Raw genomic sequence first — 20854 nt, 5'->3', positions numbered from 1 at the left:
GATTTTCAACTCTTTGAGTAATAATCTTGACTAGAGGATTAAGATTTTGAGATATATTCTTATCTTATCTTAGTGCAAAATATTTTTTATGACTATATGGTCACGAATTAAAGAAATGTTTAGTATAAGTAGGATCTTGCAGTTGATGTCTTATGACACTGGTTGCAGTTTATAGAAAATAATCCGAAGAGAAACACATTTCATATAAATTTTTCATATAAATGAGTTGTCCATCACAATATTATAAAAGTTGTTTTAAAAGGCAACATACTGAACCATTGAATATTCGTATTTTAATATATTAAAAATTAATTGTTTAAGTTCGTCACTAACGACATAAAACGACAAAGTATGTGTAAACGATTTAATAACAATAATGTACAAACGATGAGCAAAGGCATAAATCGCGACATTTCTAGACAAAAAATGTGTAAACGCGTCAATCAAGACATATCTAAACAAACGATGTGTAGTTACGTCGATCTCGACATTTTACAAAAAATTCCAATCCAAAACCCTCTCTCATATGTAATTCTCATTCTTGTGGCCTCTTCGTTGAGTTTCAAATCTTAAATTGTAAAGTTAATCAGGCATAAAAGCAATAATTGAAATACACTGGAACGATTGAAAAGCCGCAAAGTAAAAGTTGTACGTTCAAAACATGAACATACCTGAATCCAGTACCAAGTGGGATGAAACACGAAAAATCACAACGCTACACAAATGAACCGTAAAACAAGTTTCTGTTGTATGTCGTATTTCTTTTGTTGTGACGCACAGCGATGGCTAACATACTCGATCCTGTTATACTGACAGCATAGCGTCAGGAGACTTCTGTTGTATGTCGTATTTCTTTTGTCGTGACGCACAACGATGGCTAAACATACGCAATCCTGTTATACTGACAGCATAGCGTCAGGAGACTTCTGTTGTATGTCGTATTTCTTTTGTCGTGACGCACAACGATGGCTAACATACTCATTCCTGTTATAACTGACAGCATAGTGTCAGGAGACTTCTGTTGTATGTCGTATTTCTTTTGTCGTGACTCACAACGATGGCTAACATACGCAATCTGTTATACTGACAGCATAGTGTCAGGAGACTTCTGTTGTATGTCGTATTTCTTTTGTCGTGACTCACAACGATGGCTAACATACGCAATCCTGTTATACTGACAGCATAGCGTCAGGAGACTTCTGTTGTATGTCGTATTTCTTTTGTCGTGACGCACAAAAATGGCTAACATACGCAATCCTGTTATACTGACAGCATAGCGTCAGGAGACTTCTGTTGTATGTCGTATTTCTTTTGTCGTGACGCACAACGATTGGCTAACATACTCATTCCTGTTATACTGACAGCATAGCGTCAGGAGACTTCTGTTGTATGTCGTATTTCTTTTGTCGTGACGCACAAACGATGGCTAACATACGCAATCCTGTTATACTGACAGCATAGCGTCAGGAGACTTCTGTTGTATGTCGTATTTCTTTTGTCGTGACGCACAACGATGGCTAACATACGCAATCCTGTTATACTGACAGCATAGCGTCAGGAGACTTCTGTTGTATGTCGTATTTCTTTTGTCGTGACGCACAACGATGGCTAACATACTCGATCCTGTTATACTGACAGCATAGCGTCAGGAGACTTCTGTTGTATGTCGTATTTCTTTTGTCGTGACGCACAACGATGGCTAACATACGCAATCCTGTTATACTGACAGCATAGCGTCAGGAGACTTCTGTTGTATGTCGTATTTCTTTTGTCGTGACGCACAACGATGGCTAACATACGCAATCCTGTTATACTGACAGCATAGCGTCAGGAGACTTCTGTTGTATGTCGTATTTCTTTTGTTGTGACCGCACAACGATGGCTAACATACGCAATCCTGTTATACTGACAGCATAGCGTCAGGAGACTTCTGTTGTATGTCCGTATTTCTTTTGTTGTGACGCACAACGATGGCTAACATACGCAATCCTGTTATACTGACAGCATAGCGTCAGGAGACTTCTGTTGTATGTCGTATTTCTTTTGTCGTGACGCACAAACGATGGCTTAAACATACGCAATCCTGTTATACTGACAGCATAGCGTCAGGAGACTTTCTGTTGTATGTCGTATTTCTTTTGTCGTGACGCACAACGATGGCTAACATACTCGATCCTGTTATACTGACAGCATAGCGTCAGGAGACTTCTGTTGTATGTCGTATTTTCTTTTGTCGTGACGCACAACGATGGCTAACATACGCAAATCCTGTTATACTGACAGCATAGCGTCAGGAGACTTCTGTTGTATGTCGTATTTCTTTTGTCGTGACGCACAACGATGGCTAACATACTCATTCCTGTTATACTGACAGCATAGCGTCAGGAGACTTCTGTTGTATGTCGTATTTCTTTTGTCGTGACGCACAAACCGATGGCTAACATTACGCAATCCTGTTATACTGACAGCATAGCGTCAGGAGACTTCTGTTGTATGTCGTATTTCTTTTGTCGTGACGCACAACGATGGCTAACATACGCAATCCTGTTATACTGACAGCATAGCGTCAGGAGACTTCTGTTGTATGTCGTATTTCTTTTGTCGTGACGCACAACGATGGCTAACATACGCAATCCTGTTATACTGACAGCATAGCGTCAGGAGACTTCTGTTGTATGTTCGTATTTCTTTCTGTCGTGACGCACAACGATGGCTAACATTACGCAATCCTGTTATACTGACAGCATAGCGTCAGGAGACTTCTGTTGTATGTCGTATTTTCTTTTGTCGTGACGCACAACGATGGCTAACATACGCAATCCTGTTATACTGACAGCATAGCGTCAGGAGACTTCTGTTGTATGTCGTATTTCTTTTGTTGTGACGCACAACGATGGCTAACATACGCAATCCTGTTATATACTGACAGCATAGCGTCAGGACACTTCTGTTGTATGTCGTATTTCTTTTGTTGTGACGCACAACGATGGCTAACATACGCAATCCTGTTATACTGACAGCATAGCGTCAGGAGACTTCTGTTGTATGTCGTATTTCTTTTGTCGTGACGCACAACGATGGCTAACATACGCAATCCTGTTATAACTGACAGCATAGCGTCAGGAGACTTCTGTTGTATGTCGTATTTCTTTTGTCGTGACGCACAACGATGGCTAACATACTCGATCCTGTTATACTGACAGCATAGCGTCAGGAGACTTCTGTTGTATGTCGTATTTCTTTTGTCGTGACGCACAACGATGGCTAACATACGCACAATCCTGTTATACTGACAGCATAGCGTCAGGAGACTTCTGTTGTATGTCGTATTTCTTTTGTCGTGACGCACAACGATGGCTAACATACTCATTTCCTGTTATACTGACAGCATAGCGTCAGGAGACTTCTGTTGTATGTCGTATTTCTATTTGTCGTGACGCACAACGATGGCTAACATACGCAATCCTGTTATACTGACAGCATAGCGTCAGGAGACTTCTGTTGTATGTCGTATTTCTTTTGTCGTGACGCACAACGATGGCTAACATACGCAATCCTGTTATACTGACAGCATAGCGTCAGGAGACTTCTGTTGTATGTCGTATTTCTTTTGTCGTGACGCACAACGATGGCTAACATACGCAATCCTGTTATACTGACAGCATAGCGTCAGGAGACTTCTGTTGTATGTCGTATTTCTTTTGTCGTGACGCACAACGATGGCTAACATACGCAATCCTGTTATACTGACAGCATAGCGTCAGGAGACTTCTGTTGTATGTCGTATTTCTTTTGTCGTGACGCACAACGATGGCTAACATACGCAATCCTGTTATACTGACAGCATAGCGTCAGGAGACTTCTGTTGTATGTCGTATTTCTTTTGTCGTGACGCACAACGATGGCTAACATACGCAATCCTGTTATACTGACAGCATAGCGTCAGGAGACTTCTGTTGTATGTCGTATTTCTTTTGTCGTGACGCACAACGATGGCTAACATACGCAATCCTGTTATACTGACAGCATAGCGTCAGGAGACTTCTGTTGTATGTCGTATTTCTTTTGTCGTGACGCACAACGATGGCTAACATACGCAATCCTGTTATACTGACAGCATAGCGTCAGGAGACTTCTGTTGTATGTCGTATTTCTTTTGTCGTGACGCACAACGATGGCTAACATACGCAATCCTGTTATACTGACAGCATAGCGTCAGGAGACTTCTGTTGGTGGGCATATATGTGTCCTATTCAGTTATATATACTCGTACATAGCACTTCCTGATTATTTTCATAAATTAAGTGAACGTTAACAAAATAGAATATTCAGGTATTAACTCCCTTTAAGATACTAAAAATAAATACTTGTACGGTACCTTTGAAAATATTTATACCTAAGGATTTTTCCTTAATTCGTATTTTACCGTTTCATAATAAAATTGTGATCTTTATTGTATTTTACACTTTCCATTCACTTTTATAGACACTTAAGTGCTTTTCATGCCCTAAAAATGAAAAATGTTATGTTATAATCTTTTGTTCATACAACCAATCACGAATGATTTAAATGTTAAGTTTGTGTCACACCAATCCATGATTTGAGTCAGTTCTTTGGGTTGGGTGGGTAGTGGTCACCAGTGTTTTTTATTGGTTTTGCATACCACCAAGAGTATTAAACAATCCGTTGCTGTTAGACCATGTCTTGAAAAATGAGAAGCATTGATAGATGGCTTGGGTTTCTTGAGTTTTTGTGTGACCTGTATTTTCTCAGTAGTGAGAGTAATCTACTAGGGAGGTAGACGTTTCTAGAGAAACGCTCGTACTTCGCTCTCAGGATTAGTTCAGTCGAGCTGGAATTCGTTCGAAGGGTCTGAATTTTCCTGATGCCTCCTTTGGAGAGCTATCTACTGAATTGGACTGATTTATATTTTCACTGGACTAACTCTCGGTGCATATTTTATTATTGATATATATATATACTTACCAATACTATATATATAATATGAAATCAAATTTTTGTTCGTGTATCAAAAAAATAATGTAAATAAAAATGACCTAGCCTATTACAAAATAAAATGTAAAAATATTCTTAGATATATTTGTCCTTTAAAATTGTACTAATATTGTTGTAATATGTTCTAAATAAGTAGAATGTAACTACTTTAGTAAATTGTATTGAGATTATCAAACAAAAATGTTGGGTAGTATTTTACATCTACACAATGACAACACGTGTAAACGGTTGAGTGGTAAAAATCAGTAGGTTTAAACAGTAATAAACAAAAGACTTACCAATACTCGCCCATATCGTTATGAAATGACCAATTGAAGTTAATATTTGTGTTCTGGAATTTCCTTTTTGCAACTTAAGTTTGGCTTTATATATAACTAGATTCCAGAAATAACCATTCATTTTCTTCCCTGCTCATTTTTTTTTCTGAAACCCGCCTACACTTCGGAAGTAGCGACCGAGTTAAAAGACTGTATCGTTGGTGAGGTCAAAGTTCGACCTGACAGTCAACGTGAACCAATCAATCTGCGAGACCGCCCTCGGCGTTGGCGATAAGGCTGTACTCTTGTGAGGCTACAATGCCAACTTGACTCGATGCCAAGGCCTGAGGACTCGACCCTTTCGTCTCGCCTCCAATCGAATTAGTGAAGATATCATCCCAAACTCATGGCAGGGATGCACCAGTAACCTATAACAGATCAAAAATTGATTACAATAACTAAAGCCAATATTTACTTCCTGGTGTAGTTATAAACCAGTCCTAAGCTTAATTTTATTTTTTGCTTCTTAAAAAAAACATTCTTATATAGTTCTTAATGTTGGAACCTTGAATGAACAGTCAACTTCTCTCTTTTTTTACTTGGCCACTCTCCGTCAGACACACCTATCTTTATATTTTAATGACTGCATATATAGTCCTAGAAAATTATGTTTATTGAATAATTGCTTAGTTCGAACCGTATACAGTTACGTAATCCTGAACATAAGTCGATAAAATCATACTTTTAATCGTTATTCTTTAATTTTGTAAAAATAAAAAAAATGTAGTACCGTATAGTAATTACCAATTAAAATACTTAGGCACTGGAGTATTTGGTTATAGAAGCCATCCACAACAAAATGTCATACAATGCAAATGGCAGTGTATAGACACTGCTACATCAAGTGCAAATTTATACAGGACTATTAATTTTATACCAATCTCCTGTTCTTAAATAGGTTGAAAAACAACTGAACTAAAATTCCAAAATAAAATAACTGACAACACAATGATGTAATGTAAAATAAACACGTATATTAGAAACTGGTAATAATAAAAGTTGTCTCACATAAAAGCTCTTAAACACGAACAGCAGCACACCTCCAAGATAGCGGTAGTTTGTTGTGTTAGACAAATCCTGAGTTATAGAGAAAGGTTAGGATAACATAACCTTTCTCTATAACTAACGAGTTTTAACTAACCTATTTTTCATATGCTCGTCAATCTCTAACTACTTTCTAGTAATATTAATAAAATTTAGCAAATTTCCAAACAAGTCTAGAAGACATAGTTAAAATTTCAACTCTTGCACTCCTTATGCAAAAGTATAATTGCAATCCATAACTATGCTGGGAAAGGTTGATTCAATGCAAATATATAGTTTAGCCCCATCTCACCTTCCGCTTAGTAGAGCGACTGAGATCTGTCACTGGTACAGATTGACTGTTGGAGTCTGGAGTCCAAGTCTGCCTGAAGAGATCCATTAAAACAAGGCGATTAAACGTTCAAAACGAACTCCTTACATCGTATCAAAATCAGAGAAACGCGAACTAAAAAGGAACTCAGTCTGATTATCCAGATGGGTAATCTACATGTAAACAAAATATGTAATCTAAATGAGGAGACATTCTCATACTCTCAATTGTTCCCCTGATGGATGAGAAAATGAGAGTAAGAAATAGAGCTTAACTCAATATTGATTGATTGATTTATTTCCAAAATTTATGTACAGAGTCAAATATAATACATAACAAAAATATTATAGGAAATTATCCCCACATGGGCATCAGCCTGTGTGTGGGGAAACGAGTTCCTCAGTCTGCACTACCAATAACACAAAAAAACCTAAATTAAAATAAGGAAATGAATTGTCATTAATAAAAACATTTTCATTAACAAATGAAAAATGAAGATTTAACCTCTAAAATAAACCATACAAGGCCAGAGCATGGAATACATGAATAAATCCAGTTAATAAATAATCTAAAATTTGAAAGGAATATACTTATTTAGAAAATACAATTTGAAGACTTAAAAATATAATTTATAAAAACTTGTGACTTACATAAAAAAGAGCAATCAGAAAGACTTAATTAAAAATTAGCCGATATAAGTAGAGAGAGATTTGGACCACACCTGCACAACCACGCACACACCCACTACAACACACACACACACACACACACACACACACACACACACACACACACACACACACACACACACACACACACACACACACACACACACACACACACCAATCACGCACCCGCACACTTGCTCGCACCACATGTCCTCGTTGGCCTGCAGTCAAAACGATTGTACAGACTCACCAAACACTCAGACTAACATTGATTGTAATACAAAAATATAACAGAAATTTAATACATAAAAAAGCATATCTAGGTATAGATTGAGGAAAAATACTGACGAAATCCATCTCGCCCAGCATCTACTAACCATTTATTGACTAATTTTTTGTACGTACTAATAGTGCAAGGTCTATAATATTATTCTATATTATTCTATATTATAGGTCTATATTATTCGCATATAATTGCATTGTTTTTTATATTGTTTTGTGCGTTTGAACAGTTTGAGTAGATGCAATAATAATAATGCCTCAGACTGGTTATTAAACTCCAGCACTCAACTCACAGTATTGACAAAAGCTAGAAAAATTAGTTCTTTGATCAGAGTCTCACTTTCGGTCATTTGTAACAATGAAACCGATACACATCTTGAAAATATTCCTCAATGGTTTGTTATAGCTAGTTAATCGAAATGTCCTGTGTACGGCAGTTGCGGTATGCGGTGTACACTGCTAATACGTTATAAATCTCTGAAGTTTACTTAACACTAACATTGTTGTTCATGGCTTTAATAGCTTTATTTTATGGTCGCGAGAACTGTTATAATGCTGTATGTATAGTTCCAGCTTACTTTATAAATTATTACATATAAGTTAACTTTTACACATTTTGAAGTGTCTATGGAAAGAACTTCAGTACCTTAACATTGGAGAAGGAGAATGGTCTCTGTATGAATTAGGTTTTTATAAGTTTATTGCGTAATTGAGCATTCTTTTCACACCTCCCAAATAAATCCTTTTGAAATCGGATGTTATAGGGGTTGGGGCCAAAAGTTGAGAAAGGATATTTGAGTTCGTATATTTGATTACTGAACTCAAATATCACATAAAAGATTTAATGAAATTTCGGTTCACTGTTGAATGTCAACGATATATACATATTGAAAACCACCAGTTACATGAAAGTTTCATGTTCATGAGATCATATGACTCGACGAAATTTTGTTTTTTGTGATTAATGAATTTTGATCTAAATTATGTTTTATTTCAGAAGATAGTAGATCAACCATTTTGTGGCGAGTATTTTTCATCTTCTTTGGCTTTTATAAGCCAATAGCATTTTTGAGGATAAAAATACCAATTGTAAAATTATGAGATAATACTTCGAGGATTAACGAAACTGAAATGATGTTAGATTGATATTCAATCTTAGTCTGTTTGTTTTCAGTACTACGCTTGGGAACCTTTTCAAGAGAGTATTTAATTCCTTAACACAATATTAAATTGGTTAAACTATGCTTGTGTCTTGTTAACATAAAACATTTTTTTAATATTTTGGGGTTAAAATAAAAGGTGGTGTTTGAAGTTATCTGCGATCTATTAATACCTATTGTTTTACAAATTTATTGGCATGAATATAATTTGTTATTGCTTATAATGGATACAAACCATTAAGAATGATTATAATTATAAAATTATAAAAATGGTGGAATAAACCGAGAGTCATCCCTATTACCATACTTTGAGATAATTGTTATCAAAGCAGCAGTCTTATCCGAGGAGTCATAATTATGGGCACTCCCCTCTAACGTCTAATCTAATCAAACGCACAGTTCCAAACTAGCAAAGTCGACGTTATGCATACCCTACAATCGCCACGGTCAAACTGAGAGAAGAGATATATTCCAGTACGAAACATTATCGCCGAAAATGATTTGTATAACACTACCTGAAAGTTACTCTTCAACAAACATAATAGATAGATGCACTAAAGTAGCCTGCACTAAAATAGTCCAATGACATTTGAGGCAGTGTTGCCAAATCGATATTGACCACCAGCTGTTTCCGCTACGACTTGGCTCTCGCCATATTACGTCTGCTGATTTACACGTTGGCTGCAAAAAAGATGAATGAATTCATATATATTTGTTTACGTTAACTACTGATAATGTTGAGACGGATCAGTATTGACCACATGTAAAACTGGCAACAGTGTTGGAAGCGGGGTGTAGAGAGGCACCAGCCACTGCTGTGCTATTTTCGAGCGGGTTGCTCTAGTGGACGCGAGGTTCTAGCAACAGCCGAGCATTGACCACAAATGGCGAGAAGTACATTTTTCCTTAAAATTAGAACATTGATTTTTACTCATAATGTAGCTATGGTGAGAAGGGTTGTTTCAATAGAATGTTGAATTTTGCTCCAGTTCACTTTCGTCTTAGTGTAGCGTCTGCAATCTGACGCTGTCACAGACTTGACTCCTGGAATCTGGAATCATGTTCGTCTGATGAGATCCAAAAAAAGTCAATGACAAAGAAGCTCAATTGTGCACCTCATAAGATAATTAGACCTCTTCATACAGATGATTACACTATATTTTGTTGTCTAGGTGTCTCTGATGTCGAAATTATGTAAATAGTTCATTTTGAGCTTCTTCGTCACCAACTATTTTGGATCTCGCCAGTCGAACATGACTCCAGATTCCAGAAGTCAAGTCTGTGACAGCGTTACATTCCAGACGCTGCACTAAGATAAAGGTGAACTAGAACTAAACTCAACACTAGTTTTTACCTGTACAATTATTCATAGTTCAATTGTTTCCGATAAAATTTCTGATCTTATTCTTGATTTTCCCAGACGTACAACCTAGACGCGCAGATCGGGGAGTCCAGCGCCTGCGCCACAGCGCTCATGTGCGGGGTCAAGGCGAACTTCGAGACTCTTGGACTAGACGCTGGGGGCCTATTTGAGGACTGCTTCTCCGTGTTCAACTCCAAGGTCGACTGTCTCCTAGCTTGGGCCCAGAAAGAAGGTGGGTAACTTGGTGTGTTGTATAGTGTATTCATACAGTCCGCCGTTACCACTATTATTGACTATTAGAATACAAATAAATATACTGTGTTGTTTTTTTTTTTTGTTTTTTTGTCCGTTGACTTCTGTTCTTCCAAACAGAAAATTTGCAACAGTAATCCCCATTCGGTGATTTTCACTTTCTTAGCTTTAAAATATAAATAGAACTCTTAGTAATAAAAAATTCGAATTCATTGGCCATACACAAAATATAACCTTGATAAAAAACCATCCACATACTAATGCCCACTGATTAAACGATGTATCATCTAGATGATGAAGGCTGCTCAAGATAACGAGGTTACAAGAGCAGTTAAATTGTATTTTCTCATTTATTTTTCATCTCCACATGACAAATTAAACACTTTCTTTAGCAATCGTTTATTTATATTAATTCCATATTTCTCGTTAAGTCAGTCTTTGTTACGCACAATATCCAAAATTAAAAAAAGCAATATTAGCTTCCAAAATTATGCTTTAGCCTTTAAATAAGTAAATAAAATTGCCCTGACAATTGTGTAAGCTGTGTACATTTGTAACATGTAGTATAAATCATTTCAAAGGTACACGTTTAAAATGTAAAACTAATAATAAACAGAGAATGTCTCTCCAAATTAAATTTATCATCCAAAGATTTGTAATATAAATCCTTATAATCCTTGTAAAGATAATAGGGTTTATGACATTTACCAACGTTATATGTTACAAAATTTGCGACATCATATCACCCTTCCACACCTTTCATCGATAACAACATTAAATTATTTTATTACTTTTCAGTTTACATCGATATAGGTCTAGGTGTCTCAACACAAGTACAAAACATAAATAGTGGTAATTGTATAATGAAGTATTTTGCTAAATAATTATTGATTCGGTTTACTTTAGATTCATAAACGTTAGCAACTAACAATGTTGCCTGAAATCTTGATTGTAACGAAACAAATGAGACAGTTGCTGACGCCCTAAACCCTCCATAACACCACAAGATAAATGGTGCTAAAGTGACTTTACGGCTGAAGTTAAATTAAGCGTTTGTATTGTATTTCAACTTATTTTACGCAATATATGATAAATTCAACCACAAAATTCAAAATTAAACGACAACGTGCTTACAAAGGACACTTTGTTCTGTAATAACACGTAAAGCTTGTCTTGCTCTCTAATAGATGTAGTATGGCGACTTTTTGCTACATGTCTGATGAGTTACCTCACGTATCTAAATATTTTACGGCTTTACGTAGTTAGTATAATTTAAATTATACTATAACCATTTGGTAACAAATTTCAACATAAGAAGTGTTTCTTTTATATAAGCTCTACTTTTAGTTAGTAAGTCTGTGGAAGACAGACAGCATGGATATGCTAAAAACTATATTTGATAGTTCAGGTATAACACTTGACATCGCCTAGTTATTGTGGACGAGATCGTGAAGAAATTTGTGTCTCACTCTCAGAATGATGTTTACTGCCCTAGAGATCCTTCAATATTTCCTTAAGGGCAGGTTATTCTGGCGCCCATCTTCATTTTTGGTCCGTAAAAGCAAATGGGGCATCAACGTCGTTTTACAACTCACACGTCCGTTCTCCGTAAAAGTGCATGGGAGAGTTTATCCCTAGTTATTGGTCGAATACTTTTGCAAGGTATCTTACTTTACTAAAGGTACCCTCTGCGTGTTACCAAATAATTAATAATCCACTCAACGACATTGCTGGCTATTTATCAAATATCTCGAAGATCTTATACTTAAATGTTAATTCTTTGTTTAAAGTTTGTTATTGAAGATGTAAAGTTTGAAACGATAATAGAACTTCAGACATTTGCTATCGTTATATGATATAAAATGTATAAAACTACGTTTAGAGAATTTAAATCTATCCTGTTCGTCATATATAAGAAATGTATTGTATAAAAATTGCTTACTGTGTGTGACTATTGCCACACATCTATTGATTGCTACTAAACAAATAAAAATATACTCTTCACCAGTTTGAAGTCCAGACAAGAATCAATGAACCCAGGTGTTGTTACTGCACATAAGTCACCATCACAAACACACATCACAACCACACAAGCGATAGTAAATCATTGACCAAATCAAACACTAATAAAATCAATGTTATCATTTCCTGCGGTATAGCGGCGTGTCAATGCGTCAGGAACCTGATGTCGGAAAGAAGAATAGTAAAGGCAGCCGCTTCCGGGCTTAAATTTTGATCCTAGACCTTAATGTCATGGCGTGTGTATGAATTTGTTTGATTTTTAAGTTGTTTAGGTCTTTTTAAGCACTACGTTTCTTACATCTGGTGAAGAGGGTAGATTGTAATCGTCGATACCTAGTGCTAAAATTGTGTAACATAAATTGTCAGATTTTCCGAAAATTTCCAAAAAAATTTGGATAAGTATATCTCCTACCTTTAACGAATATTGTGATAGTTTAAGAAATGTTTTTTTTTTTCAAAATTACAGATTTACAGTGATATAATATTTAATTTTTTCTTTGGAATAAGCCGAATATCGTTTAAGTACAGCCATCTAAATATCACCTCTTCTTTTCTTGAAGTTAACTTAGTTTTTCCTTAACGATTTTTTTAAGTATACACATATATTTGGTAATATGTATTTTTATATTGGTGTTTTGCACTTCCCACTTAATTTTTAATTTTTTATCAATTTTAAATCGTATAACTGAGCTAGGCTAAGTTCAAAATAACCAGAACACTTAATAAACCAATTTAAGCTATCTATATAGAGTAATTCCATTCTTCGTTTCCACTCTATGGAAGTGGCAAATGTCGAAATAAACATCACGTAAATTATAACGTCTCAGCTGCTTAGTCGCTTGGTGATTTGTACTAATTATCTGAAGTCACTAAAATCACCTTCTCGTTTTGGACGACAACTGACGTATTCATATATGATATGACACAAGGTTTTCGGACTTTTGTTACTGATAGGAAACTATGTTTCAAGGATTTGGAAACCATCTTCTTCATCAGGTCAAAAACAAAAAAAACCTTAAGGAATAAGGTGAAGCATGCACAAGGATTAAAAATCTAGTACATATGTGGCGATGGTCATGCATCACAACTGAAAAATTTGTACGTAAAATAAACTTAAGCGTACACCTGAGAGCCCCACCACGCCACTGTGTAGAACAGACGAACTGTGTAACACATCTGTAAAAATGATACAGTAGCCATCATCGAGCTGTATACGTTCTTTAATCTCTGCAGTATTGCGTTTTCAAACTATAACGGCTTAGATTACTTTGAAAGTTGCTATTTTTGTAAGTTTTACATTTAAATATTTTATAATATTGGTGAACAAAGTGGCCTGCCTTCAACAAAATATTGACTTGAAGGTTGATCTGCTAATTTTATTTATGTATAATCAATGATTACAGATAATGCCACCAGAGCTTGTTAGAGTATTACATGAAATAGTGTCAGTGAATCAGTAAGGGAACGACATTAACTGTTAATAATATCTTTCCAAAGTTAAATTACTGGCACATTGTTGAACTAGCATACTTGTATGCTTATTCTGGTTCATTAGGAAATAACCTCGTTCCATACGAATATAGCCGGTTCCGCACATGTCGATGTGCTGTCTGAAGCGGGACTTCACTGTTTGAGTTTGAAACTTTGCGAATGCTGTATTGCAAACTGACTCCGTAATGAGCTTCCGTTACTAGCGTTGTTGGTTGTTCGATGCTCACTTTCACGATACAAATATATGTTTAACTCAACACAGATCTTCTAAGTATCTCCATTATTTAATTTATGTGTAAAATAGATCGGCCTTATTTAAATGCTTTACTTGAAATTGTATTCAATGAATAAGATGCAAGTTTAATAAGAGTAACTTAGTAAAAACCGACCTTTAAGATTTTTGTGTTTGATTGCTTTTTGTACATTGTAATATATTCTTCAAATATATTATCGTTATGTAGGGGCACCATCGTTAAACATAATATCTTATAAACATAAAGAAATACTGCAATAAAACAGCAAAAATTCTCAATTGTCAAAAAACTTCTTAAGTCAAAATTACTCCTAAGATGTGTACAGAATATAAGTCTTAACTTTTACGGTCTCACTAATATAGGTCATGCCACTCTGAAAGTATAAAATGAAAAAAGAGTAATATCTGAAAATAAAGTTAATTGCCAAAAAGGAACAGGTTAAAAACACTTAAAAGAAATCAGTTTTCTATCTTTCTCCATATATATTTTTTTATATTTATTATTATAGAAAGAGTATTATTTCATTCAAACACGATCAAAACTTTTTTAGTGCATTTGAATGAAACTAATCTTTACCAAGAAAAATATTAAATTTAATAACTATCTTGGATTTTTGGGTATTTAATTTGTAACTTTTTACTATAATTATTTAATTTTTAAGTCTTTCATGTAAAGACCTTTCTTTAACCGTAATAAATTTTTAATTTATCACTATAAAATAGTTTTGTTCTTGAATTGTTGTAATGTTTCTTGAATGTTTAATTTTGTTATTCTTTCTTAGTAAGATTCTTTCAACAAAATAAATAAGTTACCCTAATATTGTATTACCTTAGTTCAGATAAAAATATCATAAAAAGCTTTGATTATCTTGTCTTCAAAAATGTCTAAGAGATCTCATTCAATTGTCTTCTTGTATCAAAGTAAAGCCTTCAAACAATATAGACTAATTGAATAGATCGGGACAAAATTGATGATCAACAATCACCATAACAGAAAACAGGCAGCTCTATTAATCACTGCTATAACTCACTCAATCAATCAAAGGCCAGGCGTGAATGCGCTGGCTCGCTGCTTTTAATGACCTTTGGAACTATACAGACGAATCCGCTTAAATTCCACTGTAAAATGATTTTCTCTCAAGTCATAGGGACGTTAGTAAGTTAAACATTTTCTCTAAATATTTGTTTATCAAAAGCAAAATTGTAAACCATTAGGAAATTGTCAAACACTGAAAACATAGTAAATGGCATAACACTGTGGAAATTCGTAAATAATTGCAATACTTTTTATGGTTATTATGATCATTATAGGCCCTTAAAATAATTAACAAATTAGCCCAATATTTATGGTACTCAGGTTAATTAAAAAATAAACATGGATAAGCAATTGTTTATACAATGTTAAAACCTCAATATACTCCACACAGCTAATTGAACAATATCATCTTAATAAATAACACATACTTTACAAATAAATATTTTAGAGCCCTTAAGAAGGAAAAGTAATTCATATGATAGTAGCACTGCGGATACGTGCCATCGTTACGTGTTACAATAAGTATGACAATACCTTTCGAGGGAGTAGATCTACCCTCTTCTTCAAGTGGGTTCTCAAAATGAATGTTTTAGGGCTTTGGGCACCTCAAGAAGATTATTTCAAACATTTTGTAACATATGACAATGGTAATTGTTCGAAATTCTACTATCATTTCAAATCATCCACTATCGATAAAATATGTAAACAAAGAAAATTAATTTGGTTTATGCTATGTATAAGCCATTTAAATTTAATCGATTCTTTGATCGTTAATAATATACAAAGCTGCAGTTATTTAGAGATTTTGGTAAAAAGAAAGTTCTCTCGGAAGAAGTAGTGATACGGGTAGAGAACACAGAATTACTTAATCCACTTCGGGTTTAATTTAGATGAATATCCCTTTCATAATGAAAGGTCGTAATAATATAATAGGCTTTATGACTCTTCAGAAGTTGGTTACAGCACTGACGTCAACATTTTATGATAGAAGTGCTCTTGAATCGGTTCACAACATCGAGTTTTGTTTTCACAACTTCAATGGCACTTTAGACTGTAGCGCATAACTTTCCGCAAAACTTCTGCTTCCGAAGCAGTACGAATGAAAGTTCGCTTAGCCCATTCATTTCGCAACTGCAAATATCCTGTCACTACATTTGGACATACAGTATGTCACATGTTATTTTTCAGCTAGGATAACAAAATAGTTAACACTATGTTTATTCAAAAAGGTATGTTTTTATAAAAAACATACTACACAGAATAAACACGATAATACGTTAAATATTCTTTATTTCTGCTTTGAAATAATTGAAAATAGATATTTTACAATAAACCTCCACACGGTGTTGGTGGTCATTGGTTAAATTCTGCACCAGAGACACGTTTCCTCGATATTAACCTTTACGTCAACGTTTTTACCTAATACAAATTCAGAATGAGGTTTATAACTCGCTTTATTGTACATACATTCCCCATATTCTTTTTATAAAATTTAACTTGCATCACAACTTAAAAATTAATGCCGTACTAATAAATAAAAAAAATAACGTGTGTATAAAAAATAATACATAGAAATTTAAAAGTATTCTTCGTATTATTGGAATTTATACAGTATTATATTTACTAAGGAATTATTAATAATTATTATAAAAGTTGTTTATTTTAAATTGTAAATCATAAAGAAGCTAGTTGAATGCATTGAAAAGTTGAATTTATACGGGATGTTATTTGATTTTCTATTAAAACATATTTATATCAGTTACTGCCCTGTTCACCTTCCATAATTTCTTCTAAACTCAGATGTTGCCAACTAGCCATATCTGTCGACCGGATCCTTCCAGCCATCATTATGGCTTCCCCCTTCATTAAAAGAACGGCGAGATTGTAAACAAGTTCATAACTGATCAGTTTCGTAGATAGAAGATGAGTGGGTATTGTATTAGACAACTCATTTAATTCTATATTACATTTTCATATCAAAGACATAGTCTAAAACTCAGCATACTGTTTCCACGAAATGGAAAATTATTTCTGCTACCAGCAACAGAGAAATTTCCAACAAGGCTACACTTTAAAATGTGTAAAATGCAGGTGTACGCTGACCGTTTTTTGTAAACTGATGTTCACGTTCATATTGCTATTTAATAAACTGTTTCCTGTAGGGTAACTTCGTGAGGTCGAATTCAACATGAATTGTGTTTGGTTATTATTGTAAAGTAATGTGTCGGCAGAGATATCGTAATGTGATACTCTCGGAACGATACTTTCAGGAACATACCTCGGTATTCATATTTGTCGGAAATCGGAATCTACCGACATTCATTTGACGTGAACCATTGAGACAGAACCCGGAAGTTAGCGAATAAATTCAGGGCACTGCGAATAGCAATATTCTCTAAATTAGTGGATTCAGTCGGAGGTGAATTAACTTTATATTAAATACGGCAAAGTATGTGAAATTGTGCTGTGTTTAATGTGTATGAATTAAAACTACTGTAGTAGTTGTTCATTCACATTTTCATATGTGAATTCATTTTAAAATACGTCTGAAACTTCAAAAGTTGCTAAGCGCTTTGAAAAATTGTTTATAACTCTTTGTTTGCTTTAAACCTAAGTATTGTAAAGAACACTTTGAAAAAACAACATATATTTTTTTGTTTATGTTTATAGGCTAAGTATTTTTAAATTGAGTAAAAAATATTCATTTTTTAATGGTTCTGAATGGGAATTTAAAACTTTATAATTCATCAATCAGATCCTTTCTAGATTTTTTAATTGTAAAACCATTTTGAACAGCTAAGAGTTGAACATGTTTTGTAATTCTGAAGTTTATTTCCAAGACGATTTGGATTTTCCTTTACTTTTTATGTGTTTTATCATTTTCTATCAATAAACCATACAATTTTCGAAGAGGTTTTTCAGCGATATATTTCAATTTTTCGGTATGAAAATTCTTATTTTTCAAATTATTTTTATTTTGTTAAAACTATTGCTTTAAATTTTAAAATATTAATTTAATTCGTGCCATATTTAAATGATAAGTTCTTTATTTTTATTGTGTTCATTCTCCAAGTGTTTTTAAAGTATGTCTATCATAATGTTTTCAAAATATTTCTTTATCGCAAATTGGACAATTAATTTTCGTTAGTCATTTATTCGACAAATTTTCTATCAAATAATTTATTAAATTCATATTATTTTCCTGTATAGTTTCTTAACATTCAAACATAATGGTCATTGAAGTCTGTTGGTCTTCCGTAATAGTCTTTTTAATCATAAATATAAGCTTTCAAATAGTTGAATAATAAAATAAAATCTTCCCTAACTATCTCGGTTGTTGAAATTATATATATATATATATATATATATAATATATATATATATATATATATATATATATATATATATTTATGCTGAACAATTTATTTCTTGGTAAACTTAGTTCTATAGTGAAAAGTGATTTATTTCTACAAACTAATAAAATAGCAAATGCAGCACCAAATCCATTTACTATAGCAAACAATACTTCATCTGTCTGGTTCCCACTGCTCAAAAAATATAATTTGCAACTTGACGTTCCCACACTTCTAAATTATTATATACAATCTATTATAAGATGTGAAATAATATAATAAGTTACTGATACTTCATTTCATTACTGTTATAACAAAATATAGCCTATACAACTGAAACATATTCTTAAAAAGATTGTGCACTCATTTGCAATTAAATATTACATATCACTTTAGTGTGCATAAGTTTAATAACAAAAGAACACGTTAAATCTAATCTTACCATTATATGCAAACTCTTAGACATTTATAATACAATATTAAGTATGTTTGTGTTTATTCAGAATTAATGAATTAAATTCTTAACCTCGAGGAAAGATTATTTAGATATTCTGGATATGCATTTGACCACAATAAGGTCAAATTTAAAATGTTTAAAGTTAATTAAATGATATTACTGCTTTAATTGCTTGCTATACTCCCAAAAATAATAACAAAACAACAGCCTAGAAGAATCATAATAATGATACAGGAGACAATATTCATATGTAGCGTGAAACAATTAATTTAACTGTTGTGAAAATAGCGAAAACAATAAATAAGATTATTTTATTATTTCCTCTATTTTACATTTCTATTTGTCAAAATTAACTTAAAACTATATTATGTGATAATAGTTATCATTTTAAATATGCATTAATCTATGACATAACCGAATGAACTTAAAATGTAATTCCTTCAGGAGTTAACGCCAATCATTCCATGTTGCCCTGGCATATGTCCCTGTAACTTTCCAACGCATAACCTTCAAATAATGTTCGACTCTGTTTTGTTAAAATACTGATTTTCAAGATAAAATATCCTAACATAAATTAAAATATAGTAGACTAAGGAAAAATTATAAATAGTCTTTGCACAAAGAGCAAACATAATTATTATCGTGGAAAGAAAACTTGCTATTTACATTCATCAGCTCTGACCCGGTTGTAACGGCCCAAATAATTGCGCTCCGTGTTATTAGTGGGAATCCGTGTTATCGGTGAGAATTATTGTTATCAGTGAGATTCGGTGTTATCGGTGAGAATTCGAGTTATCAGTAAGAATCTGTGTTATCAGTGAGAATTCGTGTTATCAGTGAGAATCCATTTTATCGGTGAGTATTCTTGTTATCAGTGAGAATCCATGTTATCGGTGAGAATTATTGTTATCAGTGAGAATCCATGTTATCGGTGAGAATTCGTGTTATCAGTGAGAATCCATGTTATCGGTGAGAATTCGTGTTATCAGTGAGAATCGGTGTTATCTGTGAGATTTCGAGTTATCAGTGAGAATCCATGTTATCGGTGAGAATCCGTGTTATCAGAGAGAATCTGTGTTATCGGAGAGAATTCGTGTTATCAGTGAGAATTCGTGTTATCAGTGAGAATCGGTGTTATCTGTGAGAATTCGAGTTATCAGTGAGAATCCATTTTATCGGTGAGTATTCTTGTTATCAGTGAGAATCCATGTTATCGGTGAGAATCCGTGTTATCGGTGAGAATTATTGTTATCAGTGAGATTCGGTGTTATCGGTGAGTATTGTTATCAGTGAGAATCCATGTTATTGGTGAGAATTCGTGTTATCAGTGAGAATACATGTTATCGGTGAGAATTCGTGTAATCAGTAAGAATCCATGTTATCGGTGAGAAACCGTGTTATCAGAGAGAATCTGTGTTATCGGTGAGAATTCGTGTTATCAGTGAGTATTCATGTTATCGGTGAGAATTCGTATTATCAGTGAAAATCCATTTTATCGGTGAGAATTCGTGTTATCAGTGAGAATCTGTGTTATCAGTGAGAATCCGTGTTATTAGTGAGAATCCATGTTATCGGTGAGAATTCGTGTTATCAATGAGAATCCATGTTATCGGTCTGTTATCAGTGTCAATGTCCTTCCAGTATCAGGTGTGAGTGTTGTACAATGAAGGTCTCGCACGGCTATCAGTCAAATAGAACAGACTGGTATAACATTAATGTAAATAATGCATAGTTCATTATAGCAATGCTGTTGTTTCTTGCATACGCACTTTCGTTCAATGTACAGGCGATCGGGATAAACGGTTTTACTCAGTCTTGCTCAATTACTAC

At 34.0% G+C, this 20854-nt stretch overlaps 1 protein-coding gene across 1 annotated transcript in view; it reads left to right on the top strand.

Annotated features, from left to right (window-relative positions):
- Positions 1–10228: 10228 nt before the first annotated feature.
- LOC124369681 (alkaline phosphatase-like) overlaps positions 10229–20854 on the top strand; it is a 77383-nt gene continuing 66757 nt past the window's right edge. Inside the window, exon 1 of the mRNA XM_046827734.1 lies at positions 10229–10392. Coding sequence (XP_046683690.1) covers positions 10272–10392 — 121 coding nt within the window. The 5' untranslated portion in view covers positions 10229–10271. The remainder of the gene's footprint in view (positions 10393–20854) is intronic.

Source organism: Homalodisca vitripennis, chromosome X (genome assembly GCF_021130785.1).
Source record: "Homalodisca vitripennis isolate AUS2020 chromosome X, UT_GWSS_2.1, whole genome shotgun sequence".
In the NCBI taxonomy this organism is placed as follows: Eukaryota; Metazoa; Arthropoda; class Insecta; order Hemiptera; family Cicadellidae; genus Homalodisca; species Homalodisca vitripennis.
Note: the sequence above shows the minus strand (reverse complement) of the source record. Positions and strands in the feature narration are given on the sequence as shown.